The sequence below is a fragment of the Diadema setosum genome, chromosome 20 (assembly GCF_964275005.1).
Source record: "Diadema setosum chromosome 20, eeDiaSeto1, whole genome shotgun sequence".
NCBI classification, from domain to species: Eukaryota; Metazoa; Echinodermata; class Echinoidea; order Diadematoida; family Diadematidae; genus Diadema; species Diadema setosum.
In genome coordinates this window covers 9,562,426-9,583,836 of record NC_092704.1, presented here as the reverse complement: position 1 = coordinate 9,583,836, position 21,411 = coordinate 9,562,426, and the positions used below count along the sequence as shown (strand labels likewise).

General features: G+C 39.3%; 2 protein-coding genes across 2 annotated transcripts; one reads left to right on the top strand and one right to left on the bottom strand.

The window, feature by feature from the left end:
- Nucleotides 1-2,636: 2,636 nt before the first annotated feature.
- Nucleotides 2,637-8,659, bottom strand: LOC140244078 (uncharacterized). Its single transcript, XM_072323727.1, has 4 exons — nt 8,092-8,659; nt 7,034-7,559; nt 6,302-6,535; nt 2,637-3,473 (listed from the first exon to the last, which is right to left on the bottom strand). Exons 1-4 carry the CDS (start codon nt 8,628-8,630, stop codon nt 2,754-2,756), a joined length of 2,019 nt encoding a protein of 672 aa, XP_072179828.1. The 5' UTR covers nt 8,631-8,659; the 3' UTR covers nt 2,637-2,753.
- A 2,816-nt stretch (nt 8,660-11,475) lies between these two features.
- Nucleotides 11,476-18,615, top strand: LOC140244077 (cytochrome P450 4F6-like). The gene is made up of 6 exons (XM_072323726.1): nt 11,476-11,841; nt 13,254-13,394; nt 16,609-16,701; nt 17,133-17,284; nt 18,254-18,531; nt 18,599-18,615. The coding sequence occupies exons 1-6, from the start codon at nt 11,476-11,478 to the stop codon at nt 18,613-18,615; spliced, it is 1,047 nt and encodes a 348-aa protein (XP_072179827.1).
- Nucleotides 18,616-21,411: the final 2,796 nt, after the last annotated feature.

Genomic DNA, 21,411 nt, shown 5'->3' with positions numbered 1-21,411 from the left:
TTGTCTCGAATCATCTGTTACAATTGAGCAAGAACCACAGCGCGTCGCGAATTATGAAAAGATTAAGAAAAGACAATAAAATGCTTAGTAAAATACGTATTGTTTATTACAATCAAATACATGAATGAGTGTAAGGCACATATACGTATAACAAAATGATAATGCGGTTTATATAAGATCATCTGCAATTGCTATGATGACAACACACAACGAAGAATATGAATGCACAAGAGAAAATGAAATAAATAGATTGATAAGATATTGATACCTGCTTGATTTCACAGCACAACTACTTAAATCTGTGATTGTGTAATCAAATTATGATAATCGGAGAAACTACTTCAGCGAAACGACTATTTATAATCATATAATGATGATCTTGATTACTTTATCAGACTATAAATTGAATGTATAGAAACATAAATAGATGAATAAATATTCATGTATGAATGATCTATTAAAGACACAACCTCATAATAGCACGACTATACCCTGCTCATGATCATTAAAGAGATGCAAGCACACCGTGAATGAGAAATACAGACAGATGATGCAGAGATAAGGCTGAGTCACACATCATTGTAGGCGGTAGGTGGATATAATATAGTAACCAACATAACATTTGTGACGTAACATGACGGTAAACCTCAGGCATGGTCTGCAAGCAGCATACAAACTAAATTCGCTATACACTCAACCTTTGACACCACCTGTGTGTTTTCTCATACCATCCTCTCTCTCTCCCTCGTATATACGAAGAAGGAGAAGAATGTGGAACTCATTAAACAACTGAATCGTGATAGGAGCTGGGTTTGCTCTTAACATCTCTTTGATCCGCCGACGTATGCTATTAATGAGAGCTATGTTTTACTTTTCCTATCTACCACGTCTACCGCTCTTGAGAAGGAGCTGGGAAGTGACAAAATATATATAATCAAAAGTATCACTCTGTACCTGCGTGCCTCACACGTGTTCCTCACACTATACAACACCCACACTTTGACCTCTTTCTTATTTTTCAGTCATGCACCACCGTCTGCGGTAGATTGTTTTCATCAGGTCAAATTCCTGTGCAATCATGACATAAAAATTTGTGCGTTGCAGATTAGTTTCTGACATTGTGGACACTCTCTGACGGCGTGGCAAAATTTTGCGGTACGATGATGACCCGATAATTAGAACTGTGTGAACTAAAATATAAGTGTTCATATCAGGACCGATTGGTATTTGATGGCATAGAAAAAGATAGTGTCATCCTAACGTCGTCACCATTACTGTGGTCACAAGGATTGTAAAGACAAAAGACTACTAGAGGATGATGTTATTATATTTCTCCTTGCTAGTTAGTTATCAAAATTATCCCTGATCATTTTCTTCTACTATAGATCATGTCTATCGGGGGCCGAATGGCTTTAAAAGATCTAAAAAGTGGCGTGGTCTTGTGGTTGCTATAAGGATGTAGCGCATAAATTGAAGCACACTACGAGGCTCCCGATTGGTTCTTATCGTGTTCTGGAATTTTTGGGTTAGCTGTTACCATTGGTTACAGTTAGTGTCGCTTTCCACGTGACTGAGATAATTGGCCAATCACTGTGTGACTTTGCAAGATCGCAATAAGGAGTCTCCGGGGATTATTGAGCTCTCATTGACGGACCATGCATTTTCTCCCTAGATCTTTCCGAGGACCTTAGTCTATTATCTTTCATACAGAGCACGATATCCGAGTTTTTTGGGGGGATCTTCGTAACGGTACTTCAGTGGTTTCGATTGGTTCTCACAGATCATGAAAATCTCGCTCACTTTTAGCCCCATCATCTGTACGAGTTTCTACGAAATCATCTGCATCATATACTCACAGATCATTTGGAGATCATTGAAATGGTGTCGACAATGTTAAACGCTCGTTGACTGGTCCCGGAGCATTCATTGAAAGCCTACTTCCCTTCGAAACTATTGAGAGAATGGTTTGAACCCGTGCAAGATTTACCCCAATACCATAAACAGAGATGCGTATATATATATATATATATATATATATATATATATATATATATATATATATATATATATATATATATATATATATATATATATATAGATATATTATATATATATATATATTTTTTTTTTTTTACTGAAACATACTTTTATGCAAGCGCGACATGAAATTAATGGTGCTTTAATTACCATATTATTACACGTGTTACAGGGGGAAGTTAATGTCGCATGACTTTCTATGGCATGTGCATGGAACACATAGGAAAAATCAAGGAATACACAAAACAATGTGACTTCGTATGAAAAGGACACGAACACAGGATTCAAAAGCAATCACTGTCTGGTGGCGTGATGATCGTCGTCATGTTCTTCACGAAGATCGACGATGAGTGGTAAAGCTATATCGGTTAATCAAAGTAACTGAGATACCGGTAGCAAGTAGTATTTCATGCGCTCTCTCTTATACAGGTTAAATAGTCGTTATCAATTTGCTGTACGATAAACCAGCCAAAGGACGGCCACTTTAAAAGACGGACTGATATTGACGTCACTTCGATTTTCGACATAATACGAATCGGCTCTATTTGGCCGTTCGGCAAATGCGCAAGCGTCAAAATTATCCACAGCGCCCCCATGAATCCCAAGTGCACGTGTCTTTTACATAATGTTCTAAGAATTAAACGGGTGGCGTAGGCCTACCTATTGGATGATATTGTGATATAATCATAGTGTTATTCTGACTTATCATAATAACTTCAAACTATACTTCCACTTTCATCGGTAGAACACATCCTGTTATCGTTCCCAAAAGCGTCATTCAAGAAAACCAAAGTCGACTTTTGTTGCGTATTGGGATCGGCGTCAGATGTCGACATCGAGACGCAATCCACGTCTGCGTTCGATTTCGACAGTAGGGGATTGGTTTCATCCAGCGCCGCAACACCTCCCCCTTCTTCTTCTTCAATACTCACTAGTATATCACGTGACGAACTGCACGCTGAATCGCCATTTTCATGATCACTAGCTCTCAGCTCGACGGCTTTCTCCAAAGTTTCGGGGAAATCTATCGCGACGACATTTCTGTCAGTACTTTCGGTAGGCCTACTATGATCAGTAGTGTTCGAAAAATCTTCATTAGTGTTTCCCGTCGGCGCATCCGCGCAGGTCCGCATTTCCTGCGCGCGTGGTTTGTTTAGCACGACGAGGCAAGAGTTGACCGCGCGCCATCGCCTCCACAGCCGCTTGACGGTGTTGCTCAACTCGTAGCTGCACAGGCAGAGCGTGAGCGCGTCGAGGCAGGCGTAGATCGGGAACAGGACCTCCGACGCTAGGGAGTCGCGGGTGAGGACGGCGGACGGCTCGGGGCTGACGGTGACCCAAAGCATGTAGGAGAGGGAGACGATCACGAAGAGCAGGGAGAATATGCCGAGGGCGAGGTGGAGACGGTCCCAGCGGCTGAGGGTGATCGGCCGCCACTGAAACACAATGATGGAGATAGTGATGTTAACTGCAGACAAACTGACTAACTAAAACAATTGAATGAAAAACGCCCACTCGAACACACAATAAAAACTGCATAAAGCATATTCGGAAAAGCGGAATCAAAGTAGTTTTCAGCAAACTTCAGTACGAAAGGGTCGTCAATGAACTGAGCATTCGACCGTGGGTGAGCGTGTACAGGTATAGTTTCATTGAACATTGGAGACCAAATTATTCGTAATAAGCATTAAACTGATGTTTGACATCTTGTTGAAGATGGAATACAATTTGCTTATTTGACAAAGAATAAGAAACAAAATTGAATGCAATATCCTCCATTATTTGTTAAAAAGAACAGCAGCAAAAACTTTTGTTAAGGAACATTAAATGCAAGAATTGTCAGTTATTGCTGTTTACTCTATTCAATCTAGATTGTCTTGTTTACACTAGTTTTGTCACTGAAGAAAGTGCGATGTATATTATCGTGTGTTATTATTAAAAATGGAAATAAACTTGAACTTGAACTTGAATTGTAATATGGTACAATATCTGTCACTGCCCCATTCTGTGAAGGAGAGATTAGGTACTAAATACACATAACATACCAGCTAACGCGTTCACCAAAATATCATAGAAAGTTGGAAGTTAAGGTTGACCTATAATCATAGCATTTTTTTTTAAATAGTGTTCTGCCATGGCAACAGCTTGTTGGTCACTCGAAATACAAATCTGCAATATTGCAGTTCACACATTCAAAGATAAGGGGCATTACACATGCTTAGTGTAGTTCTATAAAAAGTTTCTAACAATCTGTGGAAAACTTGGCCTCGTGTTATTTTACCCAAACAGTGAGCTTGCTCAGCCCAATGTGACGCTTGCTCGTCTACAGTAGAAAATACATGTAGTTGCTTTTAATTTCTATGATCAAGTGTGGTTTATATACCGCATATCGATACTTGGTTTGACAAACACACACTCAATCACGCTCATATTTCAATCTTTATGAGTGTCTCTATTATCATTATTATTATTATCATTATCATTACTATTGTTATTATTATTGTTCTTGTTATTATCACTATCATTCTACTTCTTCTTAATATTACTATTATTATTATTATTATTATTGTTATTATTATTATCATCATCATCATTATCATCATAATCATCATCATTACTATTATCTGTACCTTGATGTTATCATGATCGTGTGTTCACACCGAACCTAGCAAGTAGTTCACTCCGAGGGCGATACTGTATGTCTGAAACAAGATTAGCAACGGACTGTGCACGCTACCGAACACGGCCGACCGTGATCATTATGCTGACTCAAATAGACACACCCAGCGAAATTCGCCTGGGTTGTCAAGATCTCTGATCTCGATGAAATCAGAGCAGAGTGACTTGATTTCCAGTCACTTCAGTCACCGTCCTTTAGTTATTTCATTTTGGGGCTTTTTGTCGTGACATTGGAGCTTACTCGATCGGTGAGAATACGACTTCTCGTCACTCGCCTGGGCGCCTTCTTACGAATGGAAGAGAGGACAGGCGCCCGCCACTGAAAACCCGCCTACATAGGCGTCTTCTCGCCCAAGAAAAAGCGCCAAAGCGACTTTTAAAGGAACAATGTAATGCCATGCATGACCTCGCCTGTCAATCATTGCTAACGTACTAATATGACTAACAAAAAACATTGGGATGCATATTTCTTGAGACCAAGCACGACTTGCATGCTTTCAGGCAATTCCTTTTGTTCGTCATTTTCAATGATTTTAGTAACATGGAGACATACAATGCACAGGAAGGTGCATTCCAATGTCTCTTTGTTTGTTTGTCTGTTGTTTTTTAATCATAGATGTAGGCTCCTATTACATTTGCAGTACTTTAGCAATCACTGTCAGATGAGGTCACAGACAGAACCTTGCTGGAAAAATTGTTTGGGCTTATTCAAGTAATTTGAAGAAAAATAGTACATATATCGTATTTAGATTTTTTTTTCACATAGGTAATGGGCAGGGTATCGTGAATCAAGACAAGTCCATATGCATCTGCACTGCACAGGTTCTTTAAATGCTGACAAGTGATTTGGGGCGTCTATATAGGCTCTAAAAGAAATCATCACTTTTTTTTTCTTCTATATAAGGGCGGGTAGGCGCCTTTCGCCTTTCCCCCGCATTCTAAGCTCCCGTATGACTTCGTAAACCCAAGTAGTACGATTGTAATAACATGTCATGTCACCTACGGCGACGTACCGTGATTACTTCGCTGTGAATTATCACAGTTTATTCCCACGCGTCATCACACTGAACTATTAAACGGAAATGAAAAGGCGGGAGGGGGCAAGTAGCCTCGGCGGAAATCATTCGTCTGGTGATTATGAAAATTGCTCAAGGGAAAAAGATAGTGTGCCAAATGCCCAAGAAAAAGAGAAGTATTTTAGGTGAATGAGGTGGATGGAGAGAGAGAGAGAGAGAAAAAAAAGTACTTTAAAAGATATGAGAATAAAGGGAAAGGGATATAGAAGAATGAAAATGGGAAAGCGAACGAAAATCGGCTAATAAATATGAAAAGGAAAATTAAGAATGGGTAAAGCCTAACAATGAAAATGACATCGTCAGAAAAAAAAAATGGGATGTGCAAGTGCACGGAGTATAGGGGTAACGTTTGATTTTTAATGTTTCCTTTTGCTTACAATAAACATCGATCAAAATTTATGTTAGTTTTACAGCATGAATATCGACCGCAATGTCTTTTCCCTGACTCGAATTAATAGTTGTTCATGGAGGCTCATGTGCGCCACAACAGCATAACTAACGCCACTTACGTGCAAGATGTTTCGCACCGTCAGGGTGCGCAGGTGAAAGCGGTAACCGCACAGCTCGCAGCTGGGTGTGCCGCTCTCCGCGATCCAGCGGTTCACGCACGACTGATGCAGGTACTTCACTGAGCCCTCGCAGAAACAAGGGCTGACGAGACTGTACTGAACGGACCCGGGTTCTTCCGGCTGGAAGCAGATACGGCACACGGGGGTAGCAGTAGAATAGCTCGTTGAAGAAGTCTGCAACGAAATTGGAAATTTTGATTTACTGAATACTGAGGGAAAAGTAAGGAAAATGTGAAGAAGGGGAGCAGAAGGAAAGGAAGAAGAACTTACCGCGGAGGAGGAGAAGATAAAAAGCAAGAGGACGAAAGGGAAAAGAAGATAGAGAAGAAGGAAAAGATGGAGGAGGATGGACAGAATGAGGAGGAGAAGGAGGACGGGGAGGAGGAGGAGGGGAAAGCAATGAGGAAGAGAATCATGACAACAAGCTGAAGGAGATGGGGTGAGGATATATGGATTGGGAGAGAAAAAGGAGAGAAAATGGACGTGCATTTACTTAAACTGATACAGAAAGTGGCCAATGAATGACAAATGCTATGAGTTACCTTTTGGAAAAGTCTCTGAATAAAATATTTGACGTTTTCGAGAGCTCCAGACAGTTTGCATTATTTTTATGATTTTAAGCGAGTAGCATAAACGTCAAACAAGAAACCTGAGGAGGGACATAATATTAACCTGAAACACTACATCTCTTGAATCACAAGACGAGGCCATTGACTCATTGTCATCCTCTTCGTCTTCAACGTCTTCCTTCTCGTTGCCATGGTCGTCGTCGACGTCACCTTCGTCGAAAGCGTCGCTGTCCACGCTGTCCTTTTCCGCTCTAAATATCAGCCTGCCCTCCTCGCTGTCCCTGCTCGTTCGACTGCTGGTGACGATGGCGAACGGGATAGGCGAACAAATGAAGTGCGTCTCCGCGTCTACGCTGCGCAATTGCGCGTTGGATGCGCGTCGCTGCGTGCGCCTTGCGAGATGATGCGCCCTTCTGGCGGCGAAAGCGCGCGCGGCATCGACGTCATCCGTCTCACTCATCGCGCCTCTCGTCACGCGGGAAGGCAGACCTCGAATTTTCTTCTTTCTCGTCTTGACGAGTCGCCTGCTGGCCGCCGCCTCGTTGTCGTCCTCTGTGTCCACGGTTGTGGTGCCTGCTTGGCATTTATTCAGCGACGCGCTCACTTGCAGTTTGTTCGCTGGATGTTTCCTTCAAGAGAAGAAGAACGATACTATTCATAATTATCTACGTGCTTCGAAGGAGAGAATAACAAGAAAAACAAGAAATAACAAGAATAACAAGAAATTGTGTGGTTCCTGCACGTTCATTACTTGTGATGTGTATAATACTGCTTGAGTCATGTAGCACCCAGTTCACTTACTATTAAAAGCAGCGAGTATTCGAAAGCTGTCATAACTCTCTCTCCCTCTCTCTCCTGTTCATATTACTTGCCTCTCGTTTACCTGTGCATGAATTTACTCTAAACTGCAACTTTGGCATGACGACCAATATAATTGCCTGTTCAAAATATGAGTATAGGCCTATTTGAATTTCATGATTCAGATGCAACATTCAAGTATATGAAATTTTTCATTGTTTATGACAATTCTTGTTATGTTATGCAACTGCAGTTTCTGCTGTTATATCTGTTATTCATTACATTGAGTGAAAATTGTACTTTGAAGGAAACTGACAATCATATTAAGCAAACTAGACCTAACAGAAGCATAATGTCACTCACTCGTGATTTGGCTGGTTAACTGATGTGCGGCCAGTTTCTTCCCTGGCCTCACTCTCAAAGTCAGAGCCTTCGACGGCTTTCTGCGGGCTTCTTTTGGGCTGATGTCGGTGATGGACGTGATGCCGCGGCTGGTCATCTTTGCGATCCCTGGCAGTTCTTCTCAAGACGCGGAGCTCGATGATCTCGGTAGGCATGTACCGGAACTCCTCGTCTTCCGTCGTCGTCGTGGCGAAGTTGAACTCCGAACCGTTGAGATCATCCGAATCGCTGCTCAGCACCAAATCTGACTCCAAATCGACGTCGTTCCCGCGAATGAACACGCCCGGAAGAATCGAGTCTAGTCGAGACTTTTCAGCAGACTCTGCTGCATTGTTGGGAGAATGTCGACTCTGTGGTTGGTTATGCTCTCCAGTGGGTAAAGTCGACGTCGTTGGCTCGTCATCGAGTTCGTTCACAGCTGATATAGACTGCCTAGACCTAGATGACATATCGCTTCTTTGGGTATCGGCCGGTGCGATATGTGGGTGTTCCTCTGCCATAGTCCACTGCCCGTCCTTGACTATCTACGTCGTGATGGCTACGAGGTTCATTCCATCACGGGATAAATTTCAGCAAAAGTGATACAGTTTGAAGAGGCTCATTTTGATGACTCCATGGTCGTTGAATACTAAAAACAGAGTGGATCACGATGGCTGTGCAACGAACACAGTCATCAAGCTCGATTTCGTTTGAATGCAAAATGAAATACAGCGCGCGCTCAATCCACAGGGTCATGATGGTTACGCGCATAATGTTATGTAGTGCATTGCCCATGCGCGAACGTGCGCGCATTCCTCTACAAGCTACTGTGGAAGTACACGCCTCGATTTAGTTCTTTATCATTCAAATTGACATATTCAATATCAAAAAGAAGAAGAAGAAGAAAAAAAAAAGAAGAGTGCCAGTACAGAGGTATACTAGTGTTGAATAAAAATGAATGACAACATTAATTTATGCCAAGCCGCCGGAACACCAATACAAGCCCCCGCTCAGAAAATCTCTCCATGCCCCCTTTGTGCGACATCCTTACAGATTCATTTTCATAGTGTGTAAGGGCCTATTATATAAGAGAATTCTCACGTCTCTCTTATTAATTATACCTAATACATAATTATACCTATACTCTCAAAACTTTAGGACTTCAAATGCCATTGTTAACCCCTTACATATAAGGTACAATGCACAAATAATAATGAGAAATAAAAGGGCGCATCACTTGCGACAGACAACGATGAATGTTGTAAAGAATTTGACTCTTTGTTATCCAATGACTTCCTTGTAGTTAAATTATCTGATTTTACTCTGTTCTTCCACAAATCAGCCTTCCACAATAAGAACTCAGTAAACTTCAACGTCTTCAGAATTGTGCCGCTATTGTCGAATTGTGCGCTCTTGCCGAATTGTGCCTTTTAATATCTCTACGACAAGCACCTTCTATTGATGCTTTCAAAAATTACCTCAAAAACTACCTTTTTATTTCAAATTGACAATTACATATATGTATTTTTTTAGTTACTAGTTGTTACTAGAACAAGAGTATTGTTCTTATCTTATCTTCTTTGGTACTCTATTGTAACATAATATTCTGTTCGCCAGCGCCATGAGTATCTTTTTAGGTTATTCCATTATTCCATTTCGTATGTGTGTATTTTTACTCTGGGAGCAGCAAGATTCTCTCTATATCATTATTCCATTTTGTATATGTGTGTTTTTACTCTGGGAGCAGCAAAGTTCTGATCCTATAAGGGCATTGTTGCTCAGAAGGACATGACTGCCTGTAAAACGATAGAACATATATCACTGCAGTGAAGATACTATTATGACCATAGTAAAGAACTGTGTGGAATAGACACCGATATGGGAATAGATAACAGTATGCTTTCTACCCCGTAAATCCATCTTTTCTCTAGAACGCCAAGGGCAAGACCGTTTACTCTGTCTTGGTACATGAAATATTTGGGCAGTGTATATCGCGTCAAAGTCTCAAACCTGTAAACACTCCCCATGGAGAAGTGTGTTCAAAATCGATAATCAAAAATTCCTATAAGATACACAAAAGATTCAAGTTTTTTTTTCCCTGGGCGGTCTCCAAGTAAATTAGCTTGTTTCAGTGCGGTCATCAGACTTACAAAGGGTTTTTTCCTGCCCAAACTCTGCACAGGAGGCTTTAATAGACTCTGTCTCACTCAGAAATTCCCAATATTTTGTGTACCTACACATATGAAATATGGTCCCTCCACATTCTAAGATGGAAACTTCTGACCTCCGTATATCTCGTCAAAGTCACACACCTGTAAATACTCCCCATGGAGAAGTGTGTTCAAAATCGATAATCAAAAATTCCTATGAAATACACAAAAGAGTCATTTTTTCCCTGGGCGATCTCCAAGTAAATCAACCTGTTTCAATTCGGTCATCAGAATTGTGCACCCAATATGCCCAATGTCCTTGGGAATAGACTGCGCTGTCTCACTAAGAAATACCCAATATTTAGTATACCTACACATAGTCCCTCTAAATTCTAAAAAAAAAAATGGGAACTGCTGACATCCGTATTGGGGTGCATCTTGTAGCAAAAAAAAAAAAAAAAATTCTCCCAAGCTCATTAACCACAACCAAAAATTTTGCACAAAACTCATAAGCCAGATTTGTCGTATATTCTGTCTTCTTATTTACTTGGTATCTCTGGTATACAAATTTGTGAGAAGACCAATGGCATGTCCATTCTATTTTCAGGTGTGAGACCGGTAAGAGTGAAAATTCTTACCTCTCTATTCATCTTAATGCAGAACCATAGCGTAATTTAGTAATCGGATCTTCATTTTGTCTTCTGTGTTTATTTTTTATGCTTTGGGTATTGTTTTGTTGAGGGTGAGATGGAGAATCCGTCACATGTTTTCGCATTGCTTGCATTTTTTTTTTTTTTTTTTTTTTTTTACAGCGAGTGAGCCTCGGACAGAGACTATGATGCTTTAACCCCAAGATAAAGGTGACGGGCAATATCGTCCCCCTGACATGACTTTGAACTTTGGACGGTATTTCTGTCCACTGTGAGGTGGCACATCATTCTTTTGGTTGCTTGTGTTTGTGTTTTCATGTGTGTGTGTGTGTGTGTGTGTGTGTGTGCGAGAGAGTGTGTGTGTATGTGTCTACATGTGGCATGTGTATGTGCAATGCTTGCATTTGTTGTTCTTTGTTTTTTCGGAATAGCGAAACAAGACGCACTGCTGGTTCATGCAGATGTCCAAGGATCGATCGAAGTGAATTCGTTTTGTTGTTTGTTGATATTTCAATGTTGGATTTTGTTTTGTAGTATTTTTGTAAGTAAAACTTGTGGATTTCACTATGTCGTTCATTCCTACCATTTTGGGAACTGTTGCTTTATCCTTCTTTGGTTTGAAGATTGTCCAGTTTCTCTTGTCACTGGTCGCTACTCTTCGCCGTCTCATGTACATCCGACGACATCTTCCCGGGCCAAAGCCACATTGGTTCTACGGCAACTTCCGCGACCCGGGGTTCAACGAGCCGGGATTTGAGTGGGAGCAAGAAGCAGTGACCAAGTACCGGAGACTTCTGGTGTTCTGGATGGGATGGAAACCGGTGGTGATGCTCAACCACCCCGATAGCATTAAACCTCTACTGGCTACAAACATCGGAAGAAAGGTGTGTCTCAATGATATTCATAACTACAAGAACATTCTTGTCATCCAAGTAAACTTCACAAAGATTATACGAGCGGGTACTACAAACTTGCCGAGGTTTAATTCAGCTCAATTACATTTTTATTCCGAATATCACATAAATTAACAACAATTGCAAGTCAATGTTATATGAAATATATGAAAATACACAGTATAAATTTGAAAGGGGAAAAGAAAAATAAACGAGCACAAAACCTTTATAAGGCCGTTTGAACAAGCTCATTGTGTTACTGAAAAAGAGAGGTCTATGTGAAAGACGTGCTTTTAAAGATGTTGGCCACTCAACTGATTGGAAGTTCACAACAACAAAAATGATAATGGGAGCACACAAGAACATACAAATCACACACACAAACACACACACACACAAATCACTCACAATCATTCACAAACAACAACAACAGCAAAAACAACAACAAACCCCATATTTTATTGGTTGATAATTTAGCAATCACACAACTCATTTTCCCGTAATAACATCATTGCACAGCCATGTAATGGTAGAGATAGGATTTATAATTAATCATATAAATTATCATGTAACTAAACAACGAAAACTTTAGTCAGGTCATTACATTTCAATGTTTGCTTTGGTGATTAACTGCAGGATCCCTATATAAGTAGTGACGTCATGTACCGGTACGACCGCAAATCGTCTGACATCTTCCTTATATTATATATATATATATATATATATATATATATATATATATATATATATATATATATATATATATATATATATATGTATACATTTGCTTTGTTTCCATAAAATGTAACGTGGAGAGTAATGTGACTTTGATAATGCACAATTCGGTGCCGACGGTGGACAACTCCTCGACTTAACAACTTGCACAAAGTTGTTCGCGGACTTTGTTTTCATGCATTCCACAAGGTCAATGTAACAGAAGATAAGAAACAAAATGTTGCACCCCAACAGGTACCCCAGGAGACTATTGGTCTATTTACCTTGACGCATAGTTATGATGATAGCGGGCGTGCTTTTCTTTTCCCCTCTTCTTTTCATGACATCCAACATTTTAACAGGCAGGTAGACAGGTGTGCCTTTTTGTTTTATGTTTTCTTCACATACAATGGTTTGACCCCACTTAAAGAAATCGTCTAGTCTTTCTATCATTTTTCATTGTTTTTCTACTTGTCATACAATATATCTCTTGTATACGCGCAGGAGTTCATCAGAATCACAATCATTATTAGTATCATTGTGACAATATATGATCGTTGATATTATTGTTATTATTATTGTTATCATTACTATTATTATCATCATTATTTTCTATTATCATTATCATCATCATCATCATCATCATTATTATCATTGTTATTGTTACTGTTTCCATCATGATTACGGAACTATTAATTATCAAACACATAACTCCCCTTTCTCTTTCTCTGAATCAGGGTGACGAATATCGGGTTTTCAAGGACTGGACTGAGGGACTGGGAACTTTAGAGGGCGCTATTTGGAAGCGCCATCGCTCTCTTATTACGCCATCATTTCACTTTCAGGTCTTGAAACAATACCTGGTGGTTATGAACGAGGTGGGTGGTCTCATGCAAATTGTTTAACCCTTCCTTCTTCTTTTTTTCAGAGTTCATTTCCATAATAAACATATTGCTTCATTATGCATAAAAAATAATGAAAAGTTAATATATGAAAATGAATAATCTTTATATTAGTATTAGAATCTTCAATTAAGAGCTTGCGGTATGTTCTCGTGAAATTCTTTTGGCGATTCTTTTTCAAAGCTATGACACGTTCTATTGTTTTTAAATGCTTCATTGAAGAGAAAAACATCTTTCTAGTACGAATGTTGTCCTTGATTTGCCTGAAAACAATTGCGCAATGAAAAAAAAAAAATCTATGAAATGTCCTTTCTGATGGTCAACGTGTATACGTCATGTCCTCATCTGTAAAATTAAAATGGCGAAATTTCTCGCTTGGATTCCAGAAAACATTGCGTTCTAAACTGTTGACATCATTTCAAAATACAATAAATATATCAACGCTTGTAGATGAGTTTCACAAAAGTTACAACTTGACGAGTAACTTACGCCTATTTCATACTTGCAGATAGTGCTAATAGCGACTTTTTGATGAACGATCCTTACGTGAAAATTCTGAATTCTATTCTGTATTAATGATTTGTACATTAACGCAAAACAAAATTTACATACCACAAAATATTGCGGTTTCAATAGGCCTAGACCAGTTTCCTACTTTACTTAATGGTCTCTCTCTCTCTCTCTCTCTCTCTGCGAGTCTGTTTGTTTGTTTGTTGTGTGTATGTGTTAGTATGTATCTCTTTTTTTAATGATTATGGGTAGTAAACTCGGAGTCTTTTTCTTTTTGATCTTAAACATTTGATTTGCTGAAAATGGTATGGATTATCATCTATTTTGAAAATTGATATCAAAAAATTACAGAAGAACCGTTAGGGTAAATAACATCTCCACTGCGGCTTAGATTTGATTCCTAATAAGAACGGGGAGGTCATCAATCAAAACATAGAAATTATATGACAACACACACTTTGATATGACCTTTGTGTGAAACAATGTGCTAAAATTTAAATGAATGTTACGACTTTTTATGACACCACACAATAAGGACATCGTTTCAAAACGAATTTGTGCTTTGATTAAAAATTAAAATGTCGTGATAAATATATAACCGCCGTTGTTTTTCAGATGAGTTTTTAGGGAGCCTTTCCATCTTTATATTTCTACTCTTTCACATTTTTTATGGTGTATATCTTCTGTTTCGACGTACTGAATGATTTGTTTTATTCCTCTGTACTTTTAAATTGTAAATTGTAAAATTGAATTTTGTGCACGAACCCGTTGAAAAAACAGCTTTATGCTGAATGGGTCTTCCCATGTTGAATGAAAGAATGAATGAATGAATGAATGAATGAATGAATGAATGAATGAACGAATGAATGAATGAATGAATGAATGAATGAATGAATGAATGGATGAATGAATGAATGAATGAATGAATGAACGAATGAATGAATGAATGAATGAGTGAATGAATGAATGAATGAATGAATGAATGAATGTGTCTTCAGTAATTTCTTTATCCAAGTATTTCTTCACTCAAGCTATCTTTATGGCATAATTGAAAATATTGCAGATCGTGCGGAATGATGAACCCGATTATGTTAATTTTTTGATTAACGGACCTTGGACTTTAACTAACCTTCGGAATAACAAACCTTCGGAATAAGAAACTGGAACTGAAATTTAATGTGCATACATCAAAAAATTTCGTGACTTATTCAATGTAATTTCTTAATTTTGCGTGTGCGTGTAAAGTCATACTTACTGGCTGCTTGTTTATTTCTAATCTATTTTTGAATAATCATAACATAATGGTGCCAATTGTATAAGATTGACATAAAGAAAATTTGTTCAGCATATGGATCCTCTGTTTGTTTGTTTTGAAAGGTCTTTTTCGATAATGTATTGTTTCCATTAAAAAAAAAAAAATGCGCGCTTCCTTCTAACAGCTGTCTCTGCCTGACTTGTTTCTTTAATCTAGGCATTGGATGTCCTGATTGACAAACTTCACGTTGCTGCAGACGAAGGAGAACCAGTCAAAACACATGAAACCATGTCACTGCTATCACATGACGTCATACTCCGCTGCGCATTTTCCCACCAATCACATTGCCAGCAAAAGGAGTCACGTGAAGTTGAGGTCTTTGAGAAACTGACGAATATCTGCGCCTACAGGTAGTTCGACATCATCTAAAACTCTACAATCAGCGTGTAATCTCCTCGCTGGCATTATATCATGCGATGATATCGTGTTAAAAAAACAAACAAACAAACAAATAGAAAAATCCCGCAAATTAGGATTGCGATTGAACACAGCTTTGAGGAAAATGTACAGCGCTCCATGAACGCTCCATAAGCATTTGTGATTTTCAATTTGCAGTAAACGAATGTGTACTCAAGAGCATTTGTAATTCTCTTAAGTTATGTTTTGTGGAAGGAACACATTGATATAATTCATGTTAGTACAGATTAAAGAAGAGAAGAAAATAAATGAATATATTGCAATGGAAGCGATTTCCACATGGTTTCTGCCAACGTCACCAGATTGTATATCATTATTACCATAATTATCATAATAACGCAATAATCCACAGACATGTGGAAGAAATTTTAGTAAACAATGGTGAAAGGCAACAAAAATCAAACAGAATATCTGATGTATAAATGTTAAGGATTACCCCCCCCCCCCCGCATGTTTGTCACTAAATTTTCTTCAACAGAATGTTCAACCCTTTGATGTTCTACGACTTTACCTTCCGGTTATCATCCAAGTACCGCGAGTGGAAGGAGAGTTATTCGTACGTACATGGCGTACACGATAAGATTGTCGAAGAGCGGCGACGTAGATATGCCACGGAAATAGAGGTAACCCCAGGGATCAAGAATGTATTAACTCGATCATTTCCATAAACCACATGAGAGTTAAACGATTTCACTGGTATTTTGAGGGACTGATGGGGTAGCTCAGGTTCAATGGAGAATTCCCCAAAACATGGAATTATGTGAGCAATGCAGAAAGAGTGTAGTATCACACAGGATAATTTTGAAAAAAAAAAAAAAACTGGGTGAAGACTCGGTCGAGCCACTGTCCGTAACTAAACTTAGGTCTGCCGTTTCCAGCTGTAAGCCAGTGAAATAGCAAATCACAATAATTGTGCATTGTACTTTTTGCTGTTCTTTGTTTTTGAAGCCTGAGAAGAAAGCGAAGGATTTTCTGGATACATTGGTGCTAGCAAAAGATTCGAACGGCAACGGACTGAGTGAGAAGGAAATACGTGATGAGGTACTTTTTCAGTTCTTTTGTCCCGTTGATTTGTGTCTTTGTTTGCTTTTAAATCACCTGATATTCAGATTAAATCTTTATTCAATGATGACATTAAAAGCTTTCGAACCCATCGAGCCTAGATCAGACTTTGGTAAAAGATCATCATTCTTAGGAAAAGTAGATTATTTTGTGAAAGACGTCCTTGAAAATTTTTATTTCGCGATAAGAAGTTATTTGTGAAAGATGTCCTTGGAAATGCTTATTTTCATGATAAAGATGTGGAAAAAATGATGCTTTATGATATTTACCAGTGATATGAATCATATAGGTAGTAATCGTGATTCTGCGTGAGTTCCCGATTTTAGAGTGGAGACAATACTTTGACGTATATGAAAGTCAATTCGTCATTTAATTTTCATGGTTAATTTTCCGTTCTGATGACATTAAAGGTAAATATGTTCATATTCGCCGGTACTGACACCACCGCAAGCGCCCTCACATGGTTACTGAACACCTTGGCCCAGCATCCCGAGGAACAGGCCCGAGTTCAGGAGGAGGTCGACACACTGTTCACAGGACGAGATGACGACACCGTTCGATAGTATGTTCATAAGAGTTCACAGCATTACTGATCTCGCTGCATGCGCGATTGTGATAGATACACACCAACACGTCCAAATGTATTCGTATACCATTGCATACATCTATTCCTAAAATTTGTCAGTAAATGAATTGATACGAGTGTCGATTAAATATTATGGGTTAACCTGTCAGGATTATACCAATATACAGGGTGAGGAAAATAAAGTAAGAAAATTGCTAAAGATCGTCTATGAACGAAGGATATCATTCACGTTTAAAAAAAGTGTTTTATCCCGAATCATTTGGTATCATTTTTGTGTTGTATAATACTGTTCACGTTTGGATGAGCAGGTGGCATTGTTTGCGAGAGTGCAAAAATCAACTTTGGCAAAAGTAAAGTGACAGACTGTATTAATGTATCACATGAGATGCATTGCATATGATTTTTTTTTTCCAGAAGCAAAGTCGCATATAATGCATACTTGTCACACACACACACACACACACGCACACACATACACTGGTCATACACACTAACGCACACATAGCAATGAGATGCATATGTAATGCATCTCAATAGATACATTAAACTAATTCTCTCAGTTTATACTTTTGCGGAAGTCGATTTTTGCACCTTCGCAAACAATGCTTCCTGCAGGGTCATCCGAGTGTGAACAGTACATACCACACAAAAGTGATATCAATGATTCGGAAAAACACACTTCTTCCAAGACAAAGTACTCTTTCGTGCTGTTTTTATTTAAGTAAAATGACAATTTTCCGAGTGTCAACTTTTGTTGACTCCCCCTATAGTAATTGGTTCCTACAACACAGTGGGCAAAGGAAGTCATATGATAAATATCAAACATTTACATACTGTAAATCAAACGATCTTTACAAACTGGCATTACGTCATATGATTGTGAATTAAATAATGTTTGGTAAAATACCGTAATCGTTCGGGGTCGTGTTTTGTTTTCGTTTTCAGCGAAGATCTAAAAAAACTAACTTACACCACGCAGAGTCTCAGGGAATCGATGCGCCTGTACGTAAATGTCCCACCATTTCGCGTGTTGAGGGAATCGCTGAAGGTGAATGGATTCATCGTTCCCGCGGGAACCAACGTAATGGTGAACAACTACCAGGTCCACCACAACCCGGATGTGTGGGGTGACGACCATATGGACTTCAAACCTGAACGCTTCGAGAGGGCCAACGTCGAGAAGCGAGACCCCTTCGCTTTCATCCCCTTCTCGGCTGGAGCTCGCAACTGCCTCGGGCAACAATTCGCCATGGACGAACTGAGGAGCGCGGCGGCACGGATCTTTCGCAGGTTCAGCGTCAGCCTAGTAAAGGGAGCCCGCCCAGTCTTCCAAATTGTAACCAAGCCAGACAACGAAATCCTTCTCAAGTTTAGTCACCGCTAGACCGTGCTCGTATCAATTTCCGTCAGAGCCTGCAGTATACAGTTCAACAGAATCAAAGTTCAGTGACAGAATAAAAGAAAAACTCAACGTCAAAATGACTTTGGTGAAAATTAGACAGTCAAAGAAACAAGGCAGAGTTCGGTGTTGCGACTTAACGACCTTTAGAACATGTCGTTAACAGTGGTTAACGTGTTAACTAGTCACCCCTTTCTCCCGTTTAATTCACTCCTTTCATTCAAGAGAGGGCCCCGATCTGAATGTACGCCACAAATGTGAACATAGATTACAGGTTACACATTCATCATAGTTATCGTATGCACACAAGTGATCTCCACACAAACTTTTTTGCACGATGCACCTCTTTTTCCCCCATTTTTTCCTAAACTAAGTGAGTAGTGGTGACTTGAGTATCTTTTGCTGATTTTGAAACAACCATTCTGATTGGCTCAGGGTCTGCCCTATTAAGAAGACATGCATGCAACAATGATTTTGATTGGCCAGTGACAATCAGTTGCAAGTTGCGTTTAAACGCAAAGTTTCTAGCAACGGGGCCCTGGTTGAACTGTACAGACAATCATTAATGAGGACATTATTCTCGTGAAGTCTTTGCTTATGATGATTGTCGCCTGTATTTCTGTTATATTTGGAGTTGCTTATGGTTTTTCATTTGAACGGCGGGTAAGTGTAATTCTTCAGTTTTCATATAACACCTGCTGGTCTTTGTTTTGTATTATCATGAAATAATGTCGTACATTTTAGTTAATCAGTTGCCTTTTTCAACTGTTAGATTTAAGCGATCCTACACTCAATAACTTTGTTCAAATGATATGGTGTTACGTAATGTATGAAAGAGAAATGCAGAAAGGAAATCAAACAGTCAAAAAGTGTATCGATCAAATCAACAACGCGTTTTACATAAGGTGATTGTGTTGGGAGTCTCAAAACTTTCCTCGTGAGATTTGTGCGTATAAAGAATATCAAATTTGTTGTCCATAACAACCGTAATTGCATCACGCAGGAAAAAATATACCACACTTTTTAATCTTATGATGCTAGAATAATTTACTTTGACTGAGCCAACCCTTCCCTCTGAAGAAATTTCATTCAAGTAGAGAAACCTATTGTAGAATTTAATTCCAAGCATATTGGAAAGGTTGTAATCAGAGCAAGCATGATGCATATTGCTGAACGGTAAAATTGAAAATAATGATTCTGTAGAGAGTCATCACTGATGTTGTTTTGTTCGATCTTTTTGTATTTCTTACTAAGATAAAGAACCATTGTCGATATTACTATTAATTTTTAAGAGTTCATCTTTGACCTATAGTTTAACAAACTAGCTTTTATGTAGACCCCATCATTATTATTATTTCTGCTACTTCGTTGAGACATCTTTACACCAAAATATGACTATTAATATCTGTGTTCAGTATGTTCTTTATTTGATGCACTCAAAAGACGTGGTTGTATATGTTTTGTATTTTATATATGTTGTGTTAATGTCAATGGATTTGTTGTTGTTTTTTCAACTCGATTCAATTGAAATCTTACTTCCAATATCACAAATTCTTAAAAAATGCGATTGCAAAATAAAAAAAAGTCAGTGTAATACATAGTTTATGAACATAATATAAACGGTGAAATAACCAAGTGCATAACCAATAGCAAACTATTTGAGCAAAGTGGTTGTGCTATTGGAAATTAGATTAAATTGAATTGAATCATGCATCATGAAAGATTAAAAAACCAACAAACATTACAATAAGCTAAGTCATGCCCCCTCTACCTTCACGGTGGTCGCCCTGGCGGTAACTTCCTCAGTTTTTGTCTCTATCTCCCAGAATCTGATAGGCAGTTTACATTGCTAAAGCCCGCCAAGTTGCTATGATTTTTGAGAGTGATGAGATACTCGCAGATTGGCCCCAGTGCATGACTCTCCGGTTGACCCAGGTACCCAGTAACGTTTGGTCTGGAAGGTGGGGAACCCTCAACTATACACTCCGCATTCAAGTGCGTCAGTCCCCTTTTGATGCTTTTTACAATCATCATGCTGTCCGTATCACCATATCACCATAATCAGAGATGCAACAGGGAACATGCTGCGTGTCTCTACAGCACATGCGGTTACAGTTCGTTGTTATTCCAAAGGTTCTTTAGTCCGAAGGTTTGCTATTCTGAAGGTTCGTTAATCCGAAAATGTGATAAGGTTTGTTATTCCGAATGTTCATTAATCCGAAAATGAAATAAGGTTCGTTATTCCGAAGGTTCGTTCATCCGAAAATGAAACAAAGCTCGTTATTCCGAAGGTTCGTTACGGACCCTATTTCATTTTCGGATCAACGTGCTCCGTACTCCTTCGAAAACCACAATTTTCTAGCTCTTACAGCTTGCCTTGCTTTCCCAGATTGAGGATGATTAGATCCTTGCCATCTATATAGTCTCGTACGCACTTTAATTCCCTCCCATCTCCCATATGAAAGAATTGACCCCGGGCGTATCAGGACAACTCCCCCGGAGGACTCCTCCCCCGGGGACTACTCCCACCTGACAACTCCCCCGGAGGACCACTCCCCCGGAGGACGTCTCCCCCGGAGGACTACTCCCCCGGAGGATGTCTCCGCCCCCCGGAGGACGTCTCCCCCGGGGGACAACTCCTCCGGGGAACTACTCCCCCGGGGAACTACTCCCCCGGGGAACTACTCCCCCGGGAGACTACTCC